This window comes from Panulirus ornatus, chromosome 10 (genome assembly GCF_036320965.1).
Source record: "Panulirus ornatus isolate Po-2019 chromosome 10, ASM3632096v1, whole genome shotgun sequence".
NCBI classification, from domain to species: domain Eukaryota; kingdom Metazoa; phylum Arthropoda; class Malacostraca; order Decapoda; family Palinuridae; genus Panulirus; species Panulirus ornatus.
This window is the reverse complement of record NC_092233.1, coordinates 5115424-5140668: the sequence shown is the minus strand read 5'-3', so window position 1 is coordinate 5140668 and position 25245 is coordinate 5115424. Positions and strand designations below refer to the sequence as shown.

At 39.6% G+C, this 25245-nt stretch overlaps 1 protein-coding gene across 2 annotated transcripts in view; it reads right to left on the bottom strand.

The window, feature by feature from the left end:
• Positions 1-25245, bottom strand: part of Cpsf6 (cleavage and polyadenylation specificity factor subunit 6) — a 153326-nt gene that overhangs the window by 103340 nt on the left and 24741 nt on the right. Inside the window, exon 3 of one of the 2 annotated variants that reach the window (XM_071665447.1) lies at positions 4689-4934. The exons of the other annotated variant lie outside the window; for it this stretch is intronic. Coding sequence (XP_071521548.1) covers positions 4689-4934 — 246 coding nt within the window. The remainder of the gene's footprint in view (positions 1-4688; positions 4935-25245) is intronic. 2 annotated transcript variants of the gene reach the window in all.

The following is a 25245-nucleotide window of genomic DNA, read 5'->3' as shown; positions in this document are numbered from 1 at the left end:
CCAGTTTCTTTGAGGCAGACTTAGCTATTTCTGTAATGTGGAGTTTCCAAGAAACAGTAGATGTTACAGTAATAATAAGTATGTTTAAGTCAAGAGGTGGGTTACAGAACTGTCAAAGGGGAGACAAAGTTGCTAGGAGTTTTTGATAAAGAGATGGGTAGAAACTAGGTCTTGGAGGCTTTAAACTTAACCACTTTTCATCTACCCCACTGAGATATCCTGTCCAAGTCTAAGCTTATTGAGAAAGCAGTATCCAGACGAGATACAGATCAAGTGAAAGAATGTGCAGAATTGAAGGATGCAGATGAATATAGGGTTAAATCATCAGCAAATGAGTGCATTTAGTTACTTGTGGAAGAGAAGAAATAACTGATAAAAAGGAGAAAAAGTCTTAATAGAGAAAGGGGGGATGGCTGATCCATCTACACATACAGAGACAGATCAGCCAGAAAGGAAGTTAGACATGAAGGAGCAAAGTGAGGAAGGGAAGCCAAAAACTAAAGCTTAGAGAAGAGACCCCCAAATGTTCAAAGCTTTAGGTATGTCAATGGCAACCAAACAAGACTCCCCCAAATCTTTCAAGAATGATAACCAGACATTAGTAAGGTAGGAAAGAATATCAACAGGGTATCTCCTTAACCTCTCTATATCTCAATTAAAGCCCAGCCTTGTTGTGGACTTTTGTTCATCACTGAAGCCTCCAACAAAGAAAAAATAAATACATGCAATGGAATGATCCATCCTTGTATGGAGTACTGCTCCCACATCTGGAGAGGTTCTAGCTCTACATACATACTAGAGCTGAGAAAAGCATCATAACTTAAGACCCATGACTATTCTCCTTCCTCTCTTAGCAATCATCTTCTCACAAGAACTACATAATACCCTTAAAATAAGTAATGATGATACCAATCATACAAAGACAGCCAACATCCTTAGAAACAGGGGCCTTGGTCATCATCTAGTTTGACCATTCAATCTAGACTTTATATTAGAAAGTCTAAGCTGGCCAACACTGAATTGTCCCTAGGTGGAAAAACAGCTAACATTTCTATTTTGCTCTCTATTAAGCCACAACAGTTCTGAAATCAAATGAATTATACTTATGGCATACAGCCAAAAATTTATGATTTTATCAAAATGCCACCTAACCCCTTAGCAAAGGCCTTGCTCAGCCAGAGTATCCTCTGCTGCTGCTGCTCCTTATACCAGTCTGAGACTAGGATTAATTACCAGCTGAAATGCCTGATAGCATTTCTCACCCGTTCAGCTGTAACATTATCAACCATTGTTAACCCAATGACATGCTAATTTAGGCAGAATTAAACAAAACTGAAACTATAGCAAAATCAGCAGGTTTACTTCATGGAATTTACAATCAGCACCAAACATTAGGGCACCAGAGGGCCATCAACTTAACTTACAGCAAAATTCGCTTCATGTCTCTAACCCTGGCAAATGTCGTACATTGAGTCTTGCATCAACAGCACTAATCATATGACTGGCAATAATGTGATAATGCAACACAACTATCAGTCTGTCTCTAGCAACCACGAGGCTCATGTCCGTTTTGCTTGTGTCTGTGTCTTGGGTACGCTTTTCTCCATATTTGTCCACAATTACCTAGCTCTTGTGCCACCCAAGGATAGTTACAATGAAGGACACTGCAGCACTGATAGCTTTCTACAAAGCAAAAAGCATCATATGAAATATATCACTGAGAAAACAAGTGTCTATCAACTAACTGGCGAAGTGGTTAAAAATTTGGGGATTCTGTTTTACTAGCTCCTCTTCGCAAGTCTGGAAGGCCAATATTAACATCTAAAACACATAAACTAACTGAAAGACAAGTTCAGGCCTGTCCATCCCTGATACCATGTGAAATAACCAGATGAACCCTAACTTGCTTGAACATGTCTTCCTAGAAGGACTGTTCAAACGTAATTTCAGATTTAGAAATTTTCGTGCCTGACATACACCTCTAAAAACTGCCATCCAGAAAGATAAACAAGAGAAATTTTGCAAGAAACAGAGTATTTGGGACCAGGAAACACAGAGATCCATGTTGTGGGGTGATAACCAGCCTGTGACTGGAAACACCAGAGGGAAGGTATACAGGCCATCCCACTTGAACCCGCACCTGCCATAAAAAAAAAAATGGAAAAAAAAAAAAAAAAATGAAAACCCCCACTTCTCTTATGGGTCTGTGGCTGCTTCAATTACTATGGCATTGGTGATCTGATAATCTTACCCAAGACAATGTACTTACGTTTACTTACTGACTATTTCCCTGATTCTACTGAAAATGCAAAGACAAAAATATCTATGCAAGATGGGGCTCCCGGCAACACTGCTATGTCTATTGAAGTGTGGCTTAATGACAGTGAATTATTTCATGGACTGGCTAGGAAACAACGCCAACCTAAACCTAATTGAAAACGTGATATGACATGTCTTCTGTAGCAAAGCTTGAGGCAGTAATTAAGAAGCTATAGGATAGTTTTCCTTAAAACTCCTCAAGAATCATGCTGACAGTGTTCCCAACAAGCCACAGGAATTCACCAATGGAAGGAGAATCTAACAAAGTATTAATTTTGTTGGTAAGTGTTAATTATGTCTCTTAAGCCACTTCACCATAAAAAAAATTCCTTTTTCATCAGCTCACACCTAACTTTTGGCACAGACTATACAATGCCAAGCCTCTCACAAACACCTAAAACTATAAAACTTAATGGTGTAAGCTCCAAGTCCACTTTCCTGACATCTAAAATTGGCTTCTGAGAGTCTGTGCATGCAAGGTCTATGGGCACATACACTCACCTGAACATGGTCTTTCTGCTGCTTGTCAGGTAATACAGTGGAGGAAGGAGTGAGCCTACACCAACTGTTTGCAGACAAGCAGCAGGGAATAACTTTTTGACACAGTTCCAATATATTGTTTGTGGCAGCACCAGAACTACTTTAACTGATCATCTGAAAGACTTTCCATATGTTGTTGAAGAGCGTCCTAAACAAAATCCTAAGGGTATTAGTCTCCTTAGCTTACTGCCAAGCTCAGAATAGCTTTGTCAATCACATTCTGCTGCCAAGAATTCTACAAAGCAGACAGAGAACAGGAATATGTGAACTGGTGGCGAATTATACCTGAACATACTAAACCAAATACAAAATGTTCGGTGGAAAAATGCTGTTGTTCTGTAAGTGTCTCTCTACAAAGAGTGATGCTGGATAAGGATTGTTGGCAATGATTATGATTTGAATACAGAAAGGTCTGTAATAAAGCTGAGATGAAAGGCAAGAATCTGATATCTATGGCCAAGAGAAATGGAAAAAAAGACAAAGCATAAATAAACAATAATTACAAAGTCAAAAATGTGCATACTTTAGTCCTACAGTATATCCTTGAGTGTATTTTTTAGCAAGTTTTATGGTGGTTAAATTTCTGGATTATATTTTCCATCATCTGCCCTAATAAGGAAAGAAAAGCTATGTGGATGAGTGAGCTTTTTAATTCAACAGTGTATCCTCACACCAGTTAAGATGAATGAAAAACGAGGTACATCTATATAACTGGAATATATAACCAAACTCTTTTTAAGTAGGAGGATGTATGCAGATTAAAAACATAACAAAGTGAGGTACTATAACCATAAAAAAGTACTATGTTACTGTGAAAATAAAGTAGTTTACAATCACTTTTCTATATATATATATATGAAATGTGATTTTCTGAGAAATCTTTATAATATACACCATGTACAAACATGAGCAGATGAACAGCTGCTACTGGCTGTCTATCAATAACAATGAAAACAAAAACTATTGTATACAAAAATTAGGATGAATGACTTCGCAATCCTAGAGAAGCAAGACAATGCCACTGCCAATAAACTCAATTTTCATGAACAGTCCTGGTGATATCTTGATAAAAAAAAAAAAAGAAATAATTAAAGCCTACTGCATTTTACTTCACAGACTAGTATATTTTCAATCAAAATATATCTTAAGTGTTTCTGAGTATAATACATTTGAAAAAAAAAAAAAATGCTTACTATTCATAAACCAAATTTAGTATTTTGTCAAATCAAGATATCACACATGAAAAAATATATATAAGCAGCCACCTGGGTTTTAAAGCTTTTGAAACTGAAAGCTTACATGATAACACATTTTGATTTATTCATTGCATATAAACATTTGGGGAACAAACACTATAGACTTTAAGTAAAGATCTAACTTGTAACGTTATACTATTTCAATGCAACCTGCATGTCTGTGATTTTTTTCTAGTGAGTAACATGATTTCTAAAGGCACTCTCATAAAAAAAAAAATAAAATCACAATATATGAAAATAGTTTTATTTCTAATAAAACTTATTATAAATCGCTAATGAAGTGCTATTTGTTAGTTCTAGACACTGCGAATAACGGAAGATGTTTCATGGGCAAATAATCATATATTTAGCCATTTACAGAACATTTTTTTACATTTAAATAAGTGAAATTTCATATAATAATGATCTTCACAAAATATCATTTCACATCTAAATCAATATAAAAGTTTCATGAATATGACACAGTCTTAATATATCTATGGAATAAGTAAGTACATGCTTTCCTGAACTGTTACCCGAGTCAGTAATAAAACAATGACAATATTAACAAGTTTTCAAACAGCGCTAACTCACCCACGTCAAGTTGCCCACATAGAGCTGGTATTTGCGTCCACTATGTGGCACAGGGCCAGAGAAGACTGTGCGTTCTTCAGACGACACAGATCGTCCTCTCTGGGACTGAGATGATTGGCGCGAGGGGGCTGAGCCTCCATTGCGTTCTGATGCAGCTGGGGTTGGGCTAGCAGCGGCCTCTCGTTCACGTTCTCTCCCACCACCAGTGAGGACCGCGTCATACAGGTCTCCGTCAGCAAAGTCATCCTACATAACAATGGGCGATCATCCGCCATTAGACTCAGGAGGCCTTACATTCAACATTTTACAATCTTACACACATACAAAGACAAAACTTTAAAGCAAAATTTTTACATTAGGCTCAGTAAATGTCTAGACTCCAAATACTATCAATATCAAAGAGGAACTACACTCCACTGACACTATGTGCATTACTTGGCAAACTAAGATCTACAAAACAAGTGCTAGACATCAGTCAGAGCCTTTTCTTTTATAGTTATTATCATTCTGTGAAAACTGATCATACCTACATTAACTATGTCACAGGAAGATTCAAGAAGTTAAGATCTATATAGATGACAGCCTTACCCTGAGTGTGTGCATTCTCCTCTCTCTCTTTCTCTCTCTGACATCATTCTTGCAGTTACATACACACACCGTTAAGAAATTTAGTGCATATTGTACACATACAAGGACACAGTGTTTGTGTTGAGCATTACCAATGACGCATCATGCGTTACATATCAAAATCCTATATCATAAATTTATTTTATGTATAAAGCTAATATTCTATGTTAAACACTGCTTCAAGAAACCAAGTTTTCTATTTCTATTTACATACATGAGCATAATCCAGCTCTGACAAATAGTTTCTTAGCATCACATGATTAATGGACATAATAAAGCCATCCCTTTATTGCAAGGTAAAAAAAATATATGTGTATATATAGATATATATATATATATATAGATATAGATATTCACTACATAATCATTCAGACTTTTCCTGATACATCACATTAAAAAAAGTTTTAAGCAAGTCAATTTACACTCACTCAGGCTATTCAACAATTACCACAAAAAACTCAAAAAAGTTATATCATTAATGTAGATAACAGTTAAAAGGCTGGGGATACAACCCACACTATTAATCTAAAACCCAAAGATGCAGAACATCTTCTTTTAACAACTTAAAACACATGCTAAGAAGGAGCACATGTTACAACACGAGCAACTGCTTGCTTTCATAGACCTTCAAAGGCGTATTTTCCTATATACATCATGGGGTAAATCAGCCTCGTGAAGTTCTACACAAAGCTACAAAGGGATGATACTCGGTCAAATCTTAACCACTTTAGATTCCTGAAGCAGTGTTGATTTTGTCTCATTGATTAAATCACATAGAAAGCCAATTCTGATAGCTAATCATTACAAATTAAATTTGTATCAAAACTGGCTCTTTGGTCATACTTCAGTAAGCAATAGAACAGAAAAGTATAAACAGGTAGAATCTAATCACTTCTGATGAGCACTTGCAAAAAATTTCAGGAATAAAATTCAAATAAAAAACATGAACTGAGTGCTAAAAATAAGCACAAGATCAGAAGTAAATAAATCCCACATGAAAATTGTACACCATACGAAAAAAGAAAACATGGAAGACTATCATATAATTATATATAAATATATAAATATATTCAGCTGTCTTGCCATTCCTGTAAAGAACAACAATTAGACTGAAATTATGAAGAATTCTCTCTTCTTCAATGATTTTATGCCAAACTATCTACAGAATGCAGCACAACACAGGCTGAGTGAGGTCTCCTAGTAGAGTAGAAAATTCTCAAAATGGGACAAGTGTTTAATATATCAATCTAGAAAAACAGTAAACATTAATAAAAAATCATCAAAATCCAAATACTTTAATAAAATACTTCATAATACTCCTCCCCTTTACTATATCATATCCTTATCAATATTCCTCCCCTTAATAAAGTACTGAAAATAACTTATGCCATATCTAAGCCATAAATAATGTCCTTAGATATTTAAATACATACAGGCTACTGCACATGCCTTTCTACCTTCAGTGACACAGATACACTAACATTTTTCTTTAAACAGCCCTTCTAAACATATTTTGTCCAGGAAATGACAATTAAAACACACTAACTGGACAAAATATAAGACCTACCAAACTTTGCAAATTACATAAGATGTGAATCATAAACAAAATCTCTTAAAATGCAATGCTGAACTGAGCCAAAGAAGGCAGACTGGCCTTTTAGAATGTAAATAGTATAAAAGATCGCCGAAAGTTGCACAAGTACAACACAGCAGCGTCATGTACCAAATAATAAAAAAGTAATAATCAGCCCTTTATAAAATGCATAAGTAAATCTGCACTTCTACAACAATTTGGTTATTTTGCTTAACATGCCTTCCTTTGTACATAACAAGTGCCTCATCCTTGCTGGTCACGTTTAGTCCCAAAACCTCCACTACTTAACTCATTCATTCAAAGCAATTCGCAAAAAAATTTGATTAAGTTATACCTTTGTGCTATCTCACGCATAGAAACTGCATACAGTCTTTCCACACAACTCAAAACTGGAGCTCAAAAATGAACTCCACATGAAAATGTGCAGTAGTAAGGAACACATATTAGCTTACTTAAACACTTGTGATGACGTTAAAATATGTTGGCATCATTAAATGCCTTTCACAGTGGCTGGCTAACCCATAATGTGTATATCATATATAAAGATAACAACCAGCTATATTGTTATATATGCAACTCCTGCAGGGGTATTGGTCTTTTACTATCGAACTCCTATGGACAATTAATCAAGAAGATTAATTCCATAACCTATTCATATTTTTAGAAATAAATAAAATTCACAAATGAAAATTTGTAATTTTGAAGCACTGCAGAATGTGTCAAGTTACTAAATGTGTACCCACAGAGTATAAATATCTAATTATATGTCAATATATATACATCAATAACCAAAATAGCTCTGTGTTATCTCTAAATTTCTAATAAACTAAAATATTCTACGACAAAATCCTATTACCAAATTATATAATCAAATAAATTACACTTCTAGAATCAGAACATGGCAAATTCCCTTTACAACTTTATGACCTTTGTAATGCACCACACTGCTCAAATATCAACAAGCTCATCCGGAAATCATCATAAGCAGAGACAGGTTCCCTGCCTGACTTGCATGAGCTTGCTTTTGGGCATGGGTGTGATCCAACGCAAAACTTATATCTGTTACTATGTATTGTTTTCATTTTCCTCAATCAACTAATAAAGGCATTACAGTATTCTTAGATACTTCAACAATGCCTCTTTCATTTGAGGTCAAATCCAATAATTAACCTTGACATACCACTATGATATATATTTTTGCTTCATGATTTTAAGATATTAAATCCATGAAATCAGCTATATATCAAATAATAAGGTCTGCATTTTCAAAACAGATAACTGGATCATGGATAACTGAGGTACTAGTGTATCGATTACTTGTAAGCATCACAGGTTTGGATGGAAACCTTTTCACATCAACCTCACTCCCGTGTACATTACCCACTAATGTTAAGTGGGTCAAAAAAAAAATATATATAAATATATATATATATATATATATGAAATAAAGGTACTTAGTCCTCATATGTATAACATATGTTCCTGGTAGGCTTTTACATATCTACTCATGAAAAGCTTTAACAACACATGAAAACAGCAATCATTAAACAGGTGACGGATTTCCTCTGACAAATTTCATTCGTAAAATACCATAAATTCCTAATTCTTCAGATGTCAGAAGAGGCATAATCTCGGGAGATGTTCCTACAATGAAAGACAAATGAGTACCTTTGTAACTAAGGTAATCAAATCACACCTAGCTAGCTAAGAAAAAACCAGCAAGGATGGCAATTTGAAACATTTGGCCAGACATAATATCAGAAGGATCGGGTTTTCAGACATTATATAATATGCAGAATGGTGGAGGGTGCAGGACTAAACTTCGCAGGAGTTCGGTTCATACCAGCTCATTTCGCGATCCTGGAATGAACAACACCGAAACTGTCAATCTGAAGGTCACTGTAAACTCTTGTGTCATACCCCTGATCGTCTCAATTGGCACTTCATAAGCAAGTTTATAGATAGGTCTTTTAGTAAATGAATATTTAGTCATTGATCAGCACATAAAGTATAGTGTCTCAATTTAACTGCCCAGTTAACTACTCCCATAACCAAATCAAATTCTTAAAAAAATTCTGGCTCAATTTTCTTTGCTACCAAATTGTTTAAAGGCTTTTTCTTTTCATAGATGATAGCACCATTCACCCAAATTTAGTATCCAGATTTTAGAGTTCATTTGGACAGTATCAGTAGCTATCATTGTTTACTACAAAAGAACTGCAATAGCTCAGAAAATTTACTATTATCACTCCCAGAACTAAAATAAATTCATAACTGTATCAAAGATAAGCACATGAGGAGGATATATCTGCAAGATTACCAATCTCTCAAGAAGTAATTAACTTCATTAAAAATTGAGGAATACCATCAAACAAAGCTGAGCAATATCCTAACCCTCGTGTCTACTGTGCATGTAATCCATCACAAAGCCTATACTGAACAGTCTTAAACTATGCTTCTCTCTGTGTAGTCCTTACCAGGATAATCTAAATAAAAAATCTACAGCCCTCAAATTTGGTAGCAAGATTCAATTTCCTTCATTGGGCAGAAACTTTCCACTGGAAAAAAGGTAACTCATTAGCTACATACAACATTCAACAATGCAATAAAAACTGCAGGTAGTATAGAAATATGGCTCTTAAAATAATTCCACAATGGCTCTTAAAATAATTCTTAACAGTAAAAGGACGAAACAGCAAAATGTATTAATTCTCAGTGAGGCAAAAAATCTGCCTATTACTGTTAACTGGATAACAAGTATTCCTAAGTATCCTAATTCCTGTTAAAATTCCTAATTAAACCTACACCACCAAAAACTTCAAAGGCTGAGTAAACTGCACAGCACAGATGTAGAAAAAGTTAAGACGATCATGAAAGAACTTTAGCATGAAGTCCAACCTACAGATATATTAAATCTAAAACTTCTGAAAAAAAAACAAAAAAAAATATTGGCATGCAGTAAAATGAAAAACTATAAGCTTATCACTGATACCAATATATTTCTTTAATGTGAGAAATAAGTCAACCCCAAAGGGTGATGGGAGAAGATAAAGAAAATATTCTAATTAAATAACTTAGATTTATAAAGCTCAAACAATTTAATGTTATTTAAGATCCATGTTACAATGCCAAGCAATGACACTAAGGGAAATACCACTTTTATCACCACGTGAAATTCGTTTATAACCCAATGCAAAATACACAAAAACCAAAAAAATTCTTAATCATCTAAGGAAACTTTCGACACAAAAAAATAAACACTAGCTATCTTCATATTTACCAATTATGAAACACACATACCAATAATCATTACCCCTAATCTTGTACCTTAAAAATAGCATACTACTTCTATATTTGAAAAACAAATCTCATGACACTTTCCCTAATGTGGTTAATGCAAAAGGAACGATACAAAAAAAATCCAAAATCATAATCAATATCTTATCTATAACTGTCACATGACCACTTTCCTATTTAATAGGGACTCATGTTACTTCTAGACCTCCATTTCTAGAAGGTCCTACAGCTCTACGGATGAGTTACTTCTTGTGCTACTGGACTCTGCCTGCCTGTACTTACATCTTTAAGTCAAAAGTCACTTTAAGCAAAGATACACCATTGTCTGTTGACAATAGGGAGTACATGTACAGTCTTTTCAAAGGAGTACTCACTCTAATGAAGTCCATTATGTCATAATCTATATACACATAACAGCTAGACGTGAATGAATGTGGCCTTTTTTGTCTGTTTACCTGGCGCTACATACCTGAAGCAGGGGGTAACGTTGCTGTTTCCTGTGGGGCAGGGTAGCGCCAGGAATGGATGAAGGCAAGTACATGTACATGTGAACACGTCTGTGTATGTGTATATATGTATGTATTTGTGTATATGTTGATAGTTATATGTGCGTGTATGGGCGTTTATGTATATTTATGTGTATATTCCTGAGTCCATGGGGAAATGAAACACGATGAGTTCCCAAGTTCACTTTCGTGTAATAATCACATCATCGGGGAGATACAAGAAATATGTCAGTTGATATAGAATGAAGAGACATACCTAGGACGCCACTTGGTAAAAGTTTACCAAATGGCATCCTAGCTATGTCTCTTCGTTGTATAACAACTGACTTACATTTCTTTCTTGTATCTCCTCTGATGATGCGATTATTACATGAGTGCACTTGGAAACTTAGTGTTTCATTTCTACATGAACTCGTATGAATATACTTGATCACACGCTAAATTGAGATACTTTCCAATATATGTATATGAGTGAATGGGCCATTCTTTGTCTATTTCCTGGCAATAACTCAAGCATTTTACATCCAACACATCCACCCTCCTCTGTACAACCCTATTTTTTGCCCATGCCTCACAACCATACAACAATGTTGGAACTAATATTCCTTCAAACATACCCATTTTTGCTCTCCAAGATAACGTTCTGTCCTTCCACACATTCTTCATCACTCCCTTCCCCCCACCCTGAGACTAACTTCCAATTCCATGGTTCCATCCACTGCTAAGTCCACTCACAGACATCTAAAACACTTCACTGCCTCCAATTTTTCTCCATTCAAACTTACAGCCCAATCAACTTCTCCCTCAACCCAACTGAACCTAACAATCTTGCTCTTATTTACATTTACTTTCAACTTTCTCCTTTCACAAACTTTTCCAAACTCAGTCACCAACCTCTGCGCTTTCTCACATGAATCAGCCACTTAAGCTGTATCATCAGCAAACAACAACTTACTCACTTCCCAGGCCCTCTCATCCACATCAGACTAAAACTCTTGCATTTACCTCCCTATTTGTATATACATGTGTATGTGGGTGGGTTGGGCCATTCTTTCATCTGTTTCCTTGCGCTACCTCACTAACACGAGACAGCAACTAAATATAAAAAAAAAAGAATTTAAATATATATATATATATATATATATATATATATATATATATATATATATATATATATATATATATATATATATATATTGGAAGTGGAAGGATGGAGTGAAAAAGATTTTGAGGGACCAGGGCCTGAACCTACAGGAGGGTGAAAGACATGCAAGGAATAGATTGAATTAGAATGATGTGGTATACCAGGGTCAACATGCTGTCAATGGATTGAACCAGGGCATGTGAAGTGTCAGGGGTAAACCATAGAAAGGTCTGTAGGTCCTGCATGTGGAAATGGAACAGTGGTTTCAGTGCATTACACATGACAGCTAGAGACTGACTGTGAATGAATGTGGCCTTTTTTGTCTGTCCCTGGTGCTACCTCACAGAAGGGAGGGAATGCTATTTCGTGTGTGGAGGGGTGGCAACGGAATGGATGAAGGCAGCAAGGATGAATATGTACTTGTATATATGTATATGTATGTATATATATATATATATATATATATATATATATATATATATATATATATATTTTTTTTTTTTTTTTTTTTTTTTTTATACTTTGTCGCTGTCTCCCGCGCTTGCGAGGTAGCGCAAGGAAACAGACGAAAGAAATGGCCCAACCCACCCCCATACACATGTATATACATACGTCCACACACGCAAATATACATACCTACACAGCTTTCCATGGTTTACCCCAGACGCTTCACATGCCTTGATTCAATCCACTGACAGCACGTCAACCCCGGTATACCACATCGCTCCAATTCACTCTATTCCTTGCCCTCCTTTCACCCTCCTGCATGTTCAGGCCCCGATCACACAAAATCTTTTTCACTCCATCTTTCCACCTCCAATTTGGTCTCCCTCTTGTCCTTGTTCCCTCCACCTCCGACACATATATCCTCTTGGTCAATCTTTCCTCACTCATCCTCTCCATGTGCCCAAACCACTTCAAAACACCCTCTTCTGCTCTCTCAACCACGCTCTTTTTATTTCCACACATCTCTCTTACCCTTACGTTACTCACTCGATCAAACCACCTCACACCACACATTGTCCTCAAACATCTCATTTCCAGCACATCCATCCTCCTGCGCACAACTCTATCCATAGCCCACGCCTCGCAACCATACAACATTCTTGGAACCACTATTCCTTCAAACATACCCATTTTTGCTTTCCGAGATAATGTTCTCGACTTCCACACATTCTTCAAGGCCCCCAGAATTTTCGCCCCCTCCCCCACCCTATGATCCACTTCCGCTTCCATGGTTCCATCCGCTGCCAGATCCACTCCCAGATATCTAAAACACTTCACTTCCTCCAGTTTTTCTCCATTCAAACTCACCTCCCAATTGACTTGACCCTCAACCCTACTGCACCTAATAACCTTGCTCTTATTCACATTTACTCTTAACTTTCTTCTTCCACACACTTTACCAAACTCAGTCACCATAGTGCCATTGTACAAAGGCAAAGGGGATAAGAGTGAGTGCTCAAATTACAGAGGTATAAGTTTGTTGAGTATTCCTGGTAAATTATATGGGAGGGTATTGATTGAGAGGGTGAAGGCATGTACAGAGCATCAGATTGGGGAAGAGCAGTGTGGTTTCAGAAGTGGTAGAGGATGTGTGGATCAGGTGTTTGCTTTGAAGAATGTATGTGAGAAATACTTAGAAAAGCAAATGGATTTGTATGTAGCATTTATGGATCTGGAGAAGGCATATGATAGAGTTGATAGAGATGCTCTGTGGAAGGTATTAAGAATATATGGTGTGGGAGGAAAGTTGTTAGAAGCAGTGAAAAGTTTTTATCGAGGATGTAAGGCATGTGTACGTGTAGGAAGAGAGGAAAGTGATTGGTTCTCAGTGAATGTAGGTTTGCGGCAGGGGTGTGTGATGTCTCCATGGTTGTTTAATTTGTTTATGGATGGGGTTGTTAGGGAGGTAAATGCAAGAGTCCTGGAAAGAGGGGCAAGTATGAAGTCTGTTGGGGATGAGAGAGCTTGGGAAGTGAGTCAGTTGTTGTTCGCTGATGATACAGCGCTGGTGGCTGATTCATGTGAGAAACTGCAGAAGCTGGTGACTGAGTTTGGTAAAGTGTGTGGAAGAAGAAAGTTAAGAGTAAATGTGAATAAGAGCAAGGTTATTAGGTACAGTAGGGGTGAGGGTCAAGTCAATTGGGAGGTGAGTTTGAATGGAGAAAAACTGGAGGAAGTGAAGTGTTTTAGATATCTGGGAGTGGATCTGGCAGCGGATGGAACCATGGAAGCGGAAGTGGATCATAGGGTGGGGGAGGGGGCGAAAATTTTGGGAGCCTTGAAAAATGTGTGGAAGTCGAGAACATTATCTCGGAAAGCAAAAATGGGTATGTTTGAAGGAATAGTGGTTCCAACAATGTTGTATGGTTGCGAGGCGTGGGCTATGGATAGAGATGTGCGCAGGAGGATGGATGTGCTGGAAATGAGATGTTTGAGGACAATGTGTGGTGTGAGGTGGTTTGATCGAGTGAGTAACGTAAGGGTAAGAGAGATGTGTGGAAATAAAAAGAGCGTGGTTGAGAGAGCAGAAGAGGGTGTTTTGAAATGGTTTGGGCACATGGAGAGAATGAGTGAGGAAAGATTGACCAAGAGGATATATGTGTCGGAGGTGGAGGGAACGAGGAGAAGAGGGAGACCAAATTGGAGGTGGAAAGATGGAGTGAAAAAGATTTTGTGTGATCGGGGCCTGAACATGCAGGAGGGTGAAAGGAGGGCAAGGAATAGAGTGAATTGGAGCGATGTGGTATACAGGGGTTGACGTGCTGTCAGTGGATTGAATCAAGGCATGTGAAGCGTCTGGGGTAAACCATGGAAAGCTGTGTAGGTATGTATATTTGCGTGTGTGGACGGGTGTATGTACATGTGTATGGGGGGGGGGGGGTTGGGCCATTTCTTTCGTCTGTTTCCTTGCGCTACCTCGCAAACGCGGGAGACAGCGACAAAGTATAAAAAAAAAAAAAAATATATATATATATATATATATATATATATATATGGAGAAATGCATATGTATGCATGTGTGTGTGAGCGTTTATGTATATAGATCTGTAGGTGGGTGAGTTGGGCCATTCCTCTTCTGAGGAAGAGCAGTGTGGTTTCAGAAGTGGTAGAGGATGTGTGGATCAGGTATTTGCTTTGAAGAATGTATGTTAGACATACTTAGAAAAACAAATGGATTTGTATGTAGCATTTATGGATCTGAAGAAGGCATATGATAGAGTTGATAGATATGTTTTGTGGAAGGTTTTAAGAGTATATAGAGAGGGAGGTAATTTGCTAGAAGCAGTGAAACATTTTTACCATGCACCATGCATGTAAGGCACATGTGCAAGTAAGAAAAGTAAAGTAATTGGTTCCCAGTGAATGTTGGTTTGCAGCATGGTTGCGTGATGTCTCCACGGTTGTTTAATTTGATTATGGATGGGGTGGTTAGGGAGGTGAATGCAAGAGTTTTGGAAAGAAGGGCAAATATGCTGTCTGTTCTGGATGAGAGAGCTTGGGAAGTGAGTCAGTTGTTGTTCACTGATGATACAGTGCCGGTGGCTGACTCAGGTGAGAAACTGCAGAAGTTGGTGAGTGAGTTTGGTAAAGTGTGTGAAAGTTGAGAGTGAATGTGAATATAAGAAAGGTTATTAGGTTCAGTGGGGTTGAGGGACAAGTTAACTGAGAGGTAAATCTGAATGGAGAAAAACTGGAGGAAGTGAAGTGTTTTAGGTATCTGGGAGTGGACTTAGCAGTGGATGAAACCATGGAAGTGGAATTGAGTCACAGGGTGGGGAAGGGGGCGAAGGTTCTGGGAGTGTTGAAAAATGTGTGGAAGGCAAGAACGTTATCTTAGAGAGCAAAAATGGGTATGCTTGAAGGAAAAGTGGTTCCAACAATGTTATATACTTGCGAGGTAAGGGCTATAGATAGGGTTTTGCGAAGGAAGGTGAATGCGTTGGAAATGAGATGTTTGAGGACAATATGAGATGTGAGGTGGTTTGACTGAGTAAGTAATGAAAGGGTAAGAGACATGTGTGGTAATAAAAAGCGTGTGGTTGAGAGGGTAGAAGAAGGTGTGTTGAAATGGTTTGGACATACGGAGAGAATGGAGGATAGATTGACAAGGAGGATATATGTGTCAGAGGTGGAGGGAAGAAGGTGAAGCAGGAGACCAAACTGGAGGCAGAAGGATGGAGTGATAAAGATTTTGAGCAACTGGGGCCTCATCATACAATAGGATTAAAGGCATGCAAGGAATAGAGTGAATTGGAATGATGTGGTACACTGGGCTTGACGTGCTGTCAATGGATTGAACCAGGGTATATGAAGCTTCTGGAGTACACCAAGGAAAGGTCTGTGGGGCCTGGATGTAAAAAGGAAGCTGTGGTTTCAGTGAATTACACATAACAGATAGGGACTGAGTGTGAACTATTGTGGACATTTTTGTCTTTTCCTGGTGCTACCTCACTGAAGGGGGGTGGATGCTATTTCATGTGTGGCAGGGTGGCAATGGAATGGATGAAGGAAGCATGTAAGAATATGTACATGTGTATGTATGTATGTATGTATATATATATATTTCTTTCTTTCAAACTATTCGCCATTTCCCGCGTTAGCAAGGTAGCGTTAAGAACAGAGAACTGGGCCTTTGAGGGAATATCTCACCTGGCCCCCTTCTCTGTTCCTTCTTTTGGGGAAAAAAAAAAAAAAGAAAAAAAAAATTCAGTCTGCCTTTATTCATTCCCATCGCCACCTCGCCACACATGGAATACCATCCCCCCCCCCCCTCATGTGTGCGAGGTAGCGCTAGGAAAAGACAACAAAGGCCCCGTTCGTTCACACTCAGTCTCTAGCTGTCATGCAATAATGCCCGAAACCACAGCTCCCTTTCCACATCCAGGCCCCACACAACTTTCCATGGTTTACCCCAGACGCTTCACATGCCCTGATTCAATCCACTGACAGCACGTCAACCCCAGTGTACCACATCAATCCAATTCACTCTATTCCTTGCACACCTTTCACCCTCCTGCATGTTCAGGCCCCGATCACTCAAAATCCTTTTCACTCCATCTTTCCACCTCCAATTTGGTCTCCCACTTCTCCTCCTTCCCTCCACCTCCGACAAATAAATCCTCTTGGTCAATCTTTCCTCACTCATTCTCTCCATGTGACCAAACCATTTCAAAACACCCTCTTCTGCTCTCTCAACCACGCTCTTTTTATTTCCACACATTTCTCTTACCCTTACATTTATTACTCGATCAAACCACCTCACACCACACATTGTCCTCAAACATCTCATTTCCAGCACATCCACCCTCCTCCGCACAACTCTATCCATAGCCCACGCCTCGCAACCATACAACATTGTTGGAACAACTATACCTTCAAACATACCCATTTTTGCTTTCCGAGATAATGTTCTCGACTTCCACACATTCTTCAAGGCTCCCAGAATTTTCGCCCCCTCCCCCACCCTATGATTCACTTCCGCTTCCATGGTTCCATCCGCTGCCAGATCCACTCCCAGATATCTAAAACACTTCACTTCCTCCAGCTTTTCTCCATTCAAACTCACCTCCCAATTGACTTGACCCTCAACCCTACTGTACCTAATAACCTTGCTCTTATTCACATTTACTCTTAACTTTCTTCTTTCACACACTTTACCAAACTCAGTCACCAGCTTCTGCAGTTTCTCACATGAATCAGCCACCAGCGCTGTATCATCAGCGAACAACAACTGACTCACTTCCCAAGCTCTCTCATCCCCAACAGACTTCATACTTGCCCCTCTTTCCAAAACTCTTGCATTCACCTCCCTAACAACCCCATCCATAAACAAATTAAACAACCATGGAGACATCACACACCCCTGCCGCAAACCTACATTCACTGAGAACCAATCACTTTCCTCTCTTCCTACACGTACACATGCCTTACATCCTCGATAAAAACTTTTCACTGCTTCTAACAACTTGCCTCCCACACCATATATTCTTAATACCTTCCACAGAGCATCTCTATCAACTCTATCATATGCCTTCTCCAGATCCATAAATGCTACATACAAATCCATTTGCTTTTCTAAGTATTTCTCACATACATTCTTCAAAGCAAACACCTGATCCACACATCCTCTACCACTTCTGAAACCACACTGCTCTTCCCCAATCTGATGCTCTGTACATGCCTTCACCCTCTCAATCAATATCCTCCCATATAATTTACCAGGAATACTCAACAAACTTATACCTCTGTAATTTGAGCACTCACTCTTATCCCCTTTGCCTTTGTACAATGGCACTATGCACGCATTCCGCCAATCCTCAGGCACCTCACCATGAGTCATACATACATTAAATAACCTTACCAACCAGTCAACAATACAGTCACCCCCTTTTTTAATAAATTCCACTGCAATACCATCCAAACCTGCTGCCTTGCCGGCTTTCATCTTCCGCAAAGCTTTTACTACCTCTTCTCTGTTTACCAAATCATCTTCCCTAACCCTCTCACTTTGCACACCACCTCGACCAAAACACCCTATATCTGCCACTCTACATCAAACACATTCAACAAACCTTCAAAATACTCACTCCATCTCCTTCTCACATCACCACTACTTGTTATCACCTCCCCATTTGCGCCCTTCACTGAAGTTCCCATTTGCTCCCTTGTCTTACGCACTTTATTTACCTCCTTCCAGAACATCTTTTTATTCTCCCTAAAATTTAATGATACTCTCTCACCCCAACTCTCATTTACCCTTTTTTTCACCTCTTGCACCTTTCTCTTGACCTCCTGTCTCTTTCTTTAATACATCTCCCACTCAATTGCATTTTTTCCCTGCAAAAATCGTCCAAATGCCTCTCTCTTCTCTTTCACTAATACTCTTACTTCTTCATCCCACCACTCACTACCCTTTCTAATCAACCCACCTCCCACTCTTCTCATACCACAAGCATCTTTTGCGCAATCCATCACTGATTCCCTAAATACATCCCATTCCTCCCCCACTCCCCTTACTTCCATTGTTCTCACCTTTTTCCATTCTGTACTCAGTCTCTCCTGGTACTTCCTCACACAAGTCTCCTTCCCAAGCTCACTTACTCTCACCATCCTCTTCACCCCAACATTCACTCTTCTTTTCTGAAAACCCATACAAATCTTCACCTTAGCCTCCACCAGATAATGATCAGACATCCCTCCAGTTGCACCTCTCAGCACATTAACATCCAAAAGTCTCTCTTTCGCGCGCCTGTCAATTAACACGTAGTCCAATAACGCTCTCTGGCCATCTCTCCTACTTACATAAGTATACTTATGTATATCTCGCTTTTTAAACCAGGTGACGACCCACCTCTCCCCCTCCACTGACCCCGTGGTTGGTCAACAGATGCACGTTTTGGGATTGTCCTTTTCCGACATCACACACGGGTCGACCCTACGAAGGAAGAAAACAAAGCGGCTTTGTCCGCTCTGTGGGATCGGATCTCTAGGACGTGAGTCAGAGGATCATCTCGTCCCCATCACATCATTCAGAGCGATACCAGTTTGCATCAGCCTTCACTCCTGCCTGCAGTAGCATGCTTTCCGACATGTTTCATGAGCTCCTCTTCGCCAACGGAACTACCTTGGCCCACCAGTGATGCTACTACGTTTGTGAATCAAGAACCATTGCAACACAAACCTCGCCTGGTGGTAGAGTGTCCCGCAGTGTATCGAGACAGACTTCCCCAGAACATTTTTTTTTTTAAAGGGGAAGTAAATGTTTATAGTTGTGTTACTGGAGTGATAGTTTTCATACATGGTGCTTTGACAAGAAAATAGTGAAATTGGAAAAAATGTAGCTTAGACATTGAAGCTTATTGATACAGTGGTTAAATTGATGAGAACTACTATTGACGTTTGTGTAAATAAATTAAACATTTCCTTGTTCCATAGCCAGAGGTTGAACCATTATGTGACATTCATTTTTTCTTTTCATTTCAAGCTAGAAGTTTCAGTTTTCTAAATTGTTTCTTACATTTTTCACATGTATATATATGTATGTGTGTGTGTGTGTATATGTGCGTGTGTGTGTGTGTGTGTGTGTGTGTGTGTGTGTGTGTGTGTGTGTGTGTGTGTGTATATATATATATATGTATGTTATCCCTGGGGATAGGGGTGAAAGAATACTTCCCACGCTTTCCTCGCGTGTCGTAGAAAGCGACTAGAGGGGACGGGAGCGGGGGGCCAGAAATACTCCCCTCCTTGTATCTTTTTAACTTTCTAAAATGGGAAACAGAAGAAGGAGTCACGCGGGGAGTGCTCATCCTCCTCGAAGGCTCAGATTGGGGTGCCTAAATGTGTGTGGATGTAACCAAGATATGAAAAAAGGAGAGATAGGTAGTATGTTTGAGGAAAGGAACCTGGATGTTTTGGCTCTGAGTGAAACGAAGCTCAAGGGTAAAGGGGAAGAGTGGTTTGGGAATGTCTTGGAAGTAAAGTCAGGGGTTAGTGAGAGGACAAGAGCAAGGAAAGGAGTAGCAGTACTCCTGAAACAGGAGTTGTGGAAGTATGTGATAGAATGTAAGAAAGTAAATTCTCGATTAATATGGGTAAAACTGAAAGTTGATGGAGAGAGATGGGTGATTATTGGTGCATATGCTCCTGGGCATGAGAAGAAAGATCATGAGAGGCAAGTGTTTTGGGAGCAGCTGAATGAGTGTGTTAGTGGTTTTGATGCACGAGACCGGGTAATAGTGTTGGGTGATTTGAATGCAAAGGTGAGTAATGTGGCAGTTGAGGGAATAATTGGTATACATGGGGTGTTCAGTGTTGTAAATGGAATTGGTGAAGAGCTTGTAGATTTATGTGCTGAAAAAGGACTGATGATTGGGAATACCTGGTTTAAAAAGCGAGATATACATAAGTATACTTATGTAAGTAGGAGAGATGGCCAGAGAGCGTTATTGGATTACACGCGAAAGAGAGACTTTTGGATGTTAATGTGCTGAGAGGTGCAACTGGAGGGATGTCTGATCATTATCTTGTGGAGGCTAAGGTGAAGATTTGTATGGGTTTTCAGAAGAGTGAATGTTGGGGTGAAGAGGGTGGTGAGAGTAAGTGAACTTGGGAAGGAGACTTGTGTGAGGAAGTACCAGGAGAGACTGAGTACAGAATGGAAAAAGGTGAGAACAATGGAGGTAAGGGGAGTGGGGGAGGAATGGGATGTATTTAGGGAATCAGTGATGGATTGCGCAAAAGATGCTTGTGGTATGAGAAGAGTGGGAGGTGGGTTGATTAGAAAGGGTAGTGAGTGGTGGGATGAAGAAGTAAGAGTATTAGTGAAAGAGAAGAGAGAGGCTTTTGGACGATTTATGCAGGGAAAAAATGCAATTGAGTGGGAGACGTATAAAAGAAAGAGACAGGAGGTCAAGAGAAAGGTGCAAGAGGTGAAAAAAAGGGCAAATGAGAGTTGGGGTGAGAGAGTATCATTAAATTTTAGGGAGAATAAAAAGATGTTCTGGAAGGAGGTAAACAAAGTGCGTAAGACAAGGGAGCAAATGGGAACTTCAGTGAAGGGCGCAAATGGGGAGGTGATAACAAGTAGTGGTGATGTGAGAAGGAGATGGAGTGAGTATTTTGAAGGTTTGTTGAATGTGTTTGATGATAGAGTGGCAGATATAGGGTGTTTTGGTCGAGGTGGTGTGCAAAGTGCGAGGGTTAGGGAAAATGATTTGGTAAACAGAGAAGAGGTAGTAAAAGCTTTGCGGAAGATGAAAGCCGGCAAGGCAGCAGGTTTGGATGGTATTGCAGTGGAATTTATTAAAAAAGGGGGTGACTGTATTGTTGACTGGTTGGTAAGGTTATTTAATGTATGTATGACTCATGGTGAGGTGCCTGAGGATTGGCGGAATGCGTGCATAGTGCCATTGTACAAAGGCAAAGGGGATAAGAGTGAGTGCTCAAATTACAGAGGTATAAGTTTGTTGAGTATTCCTGGTAAATTATATGGGAGGGTATTGATTGAGAGGGTGAAGGCATGTACAGAGCATCAGATTGGGGAAGAGCAGTGTGGTTTCAGAAGTGGTAGAGGATGTGTGGATCAGGTGTTTGCTTTGAAGAATGTATGTGAGAAATACTTAGAAAAGCAAATGGATTTGTATGTAGCATTTATGGATCTGGAGAAGGCATATGATAGAGTTGATAGAGATGCTCTGTGGAAGGTATTAAGAATATATGGTGTGGGAGGCAAGTTGTTAGAAGCAGTGAAAAGTTTTTATCGAGGATGTAAGGCATGTGTACGTGTAGGAAGAGAGGAAAGTGATTGGTTCTCAGTGAATGTAGGTTTGCGGCAGGGGTGTGTGATGTCTCCATGGTTGTTTAATTTGTTTATGGATGGGGTTGTTAGGGAGGTGAATGCAAGAGTTTTGGAAAGAGGGGCAAGTATGAAGTCTGTTGGGGATGAGAGAGCTTGGGAAGTGAGTCAGTTGTTGTTCGCTGATGATACAGCGCTGGTGGCTGATTCATGTGAGAAACTACAGAAGCTGGTGACTGAGTTTGGTAAAGTGTGTGAAAGAAGAAAGTTAAGAGTAAATGTGAATAAGAGCAAGGTTATTAGGTACAGTAGGGATGAGGGTCAAGTCAACTGGGAGGTGAGTTTGAATGGAGAAAAACTGGAGGAAGTGAAGTGTTTTAGATATCTGGGAGTGGATCTGGCAGCGGATGGAACCATGGAAGCGGAAGTGGATCATAGGGTGGGGGAGGGGGCGAAAATTCTGGGAGCCTTGAAGAATGTGTGGAAGTCGAGAACATTATCTCGGAGAGCAAAAATGGGTATGTTTGAAGGAATAGTGGTTCCAACAATGTTGTATGGTTGCGAGGCGTGGACTATGGATAGAGTTGTGCGCAGGAGGATGGATGTGCTGGAAATGAGATGTTTGAGGACAATGTGTGGTGTGAGGTGGTTTGATCGAGTAAGTAACGTAAGGGTAAGAGAGATGTGTGGAAATAAAAAGAGTGTGGTTGAGAGAGCAGAGGAGGGTGTTTTGAAATGGTTTGGTCACATGGAGAGAATGAGTGAGGAAAGATTGACCAAGAGGATATATGTGTCGGAGGTGGAGGGAACGAGGAGAAGAGGGAGACCAAATTGGAGGTGGAAAGATGGAGTGAAAAAGATTTTGTGTGATCGGGGCCTGAACATGCAGGAGGGTGAAAGGAGGGCAAGAAATAGAGTGAGTTGGAGTGATGTGGTATACCGGGGTTGACGTGCTGTCAGTGGATTGAATCAGGGCATGTGAAGCGTCTGGGGTAAACCATGGAAAGCTGTGTAGGTATGTATATTTGCGTGTGTGGACGTATGAATATACATGTGTATGGGGGAGGGTTGGGCCATTTCTTTCGTCTGTTTCCTTGCGCTACCTCGCAAACGCGGGAGACAGCGACAAAGCAAAAAAAAAAAAAAAAAGAAAAAAAAATATTATATATATATATATATATATATATATATATATATATATATATATATATATATATTCCAAAACTCTTGCATTTACCTCCCTAACAACCCCATCCATAAACAAATTAAACAACCATGGAGACATCACACACCCCTGCCGCAAACCTACATTCTCTGAGAACCAATCACTTTCCTCTCTTCCTACACGTACACATGCCTTACATCCTCGATAAAAAGTATGAAGTCTGTTGGGGATGAGAGAGCTTGGGAAGTGAGTCAGTTGTTGTTCGCTGATGATACAGCGCTGGTGGCTGATTCATGTGAGAAACTACAGAAGCTGGTGACTGAGTTTGGTAAAGTGTGTGGAAGAAGAAAGTTAAGAGTAAATGTGAATAAGAGCAAGGTTATTAGGTACAGTAGGGTTGAGGGTCAAGTCAATTGGGAGGTGAGTTTGAATGGAGAAAAACTGGAGGAAGTGAAGTGTTTTAGATATCTGGGAGTGGATCTGGCAGCGGATGGAACCATGGAAGCGGAAGTGGATCATAGGGTGGGGGAGGGGGCGAAAATTCTGGGGGCCTTGAAGAATGTGTGGAAGTCGAGAACATTATCTCGGAAAGCAAAAATGGGTATGTTTGAAGGAATAGTGGTTCCAACAATGTTGTATGGTTGCGAGGCGTGGGCTATGGATAGGGTTGTGCGCAGGAGGATGGATGTGCTGGAAATGAGATGTTTGAGGACAATGTGTGGTGTGAGGTGGTTTGATCGAGTGAGTAACGTAAGGGTAAGAGAGATGTGTGGAAATAAAAAGAGCGTGGTTGAGAGAGCAGAAGAGGGTGTTTTGAAGTGGTTTGGGCACATGGAGAGGATGAGTGAGGAAAGATTGACCAAGAGGATATATGTGTCGGAGGTGGAGGGAGCAAGGACAAGAGAGAGACCAAATTGGAGGTGGAAAGATGGAGTGAAAAAGATTTTGTGTGATCGGGGCCTGAACATGCAGGAGGGTGAAAGGAGGGCAAGGAATAGAGTGAATTGGAGCGATGTGGTATACCGGGGTTGACGTGCTGTCAGTGGATTGAATCAAGGCATGTGAAGCGTCTGGGGTAAACCATGGAAAGCTGTGTAGGTATGTATATTTGCGTGTGTGGACGTATGTATATACATGTGTATGGGGGGGGTTGGGCCATTTCTTTCGTCTGTTTCCTTGCGCTACCTCGCAAACGCGGGAGACAGCGACAAAGTATAAAAAAAAAAATATATATATATATATATATATATATTTTTTTTTGCCGCTGTCTCCCGCATTTGTGAGGTAGCGCAAGGAAACAGACGAAAGAAATGGCCCAACCCACCCCCATACACATGTATATACATACGTCCACACACGCAAATATACATACCTACACAGCTTTCCATGGTTTACCCCAGACGCTTCACATGCCTTGATTCAATCCACTGACAGCACATCAACCCCGGTATACCACATCGCTCCAATTCACTCTATTCCTATATATATATATACATATATATATATATATATATATATATATATATATATATATACATGGAGGAAGTAAAGTGTTTTAGATATTTGGGAGTGGATCTGGCAGCTGATGGAACCATGGAAACGGAAGTGAATCATAGGGTGGGGAGGGGGCGAAAATTCTGGGAGCCTTGAAGAACGTATGAAAGTCGAGAAGATTATCTCCGAAAGCAAAAATGGCTATGTTTGAAGGAATAGTGGTTCCAACAATGTTGTATGGTTGTGAGGTGTGGGCTATGGATAGAGTTGTGCGCAGGAGGGTGGATGTGCTGGAAATGAGATGTTTGAGGACAATATGTGGTGTGAGGTGGTTTGATCGAGTAAGTAATGTAAGGGTAAGAGAGATGTGTGGAAATAAAAAGAGCGTGGTTGAGAGAGCAGAAGAGGGTGTTTTGAAATGGTTTGGGCA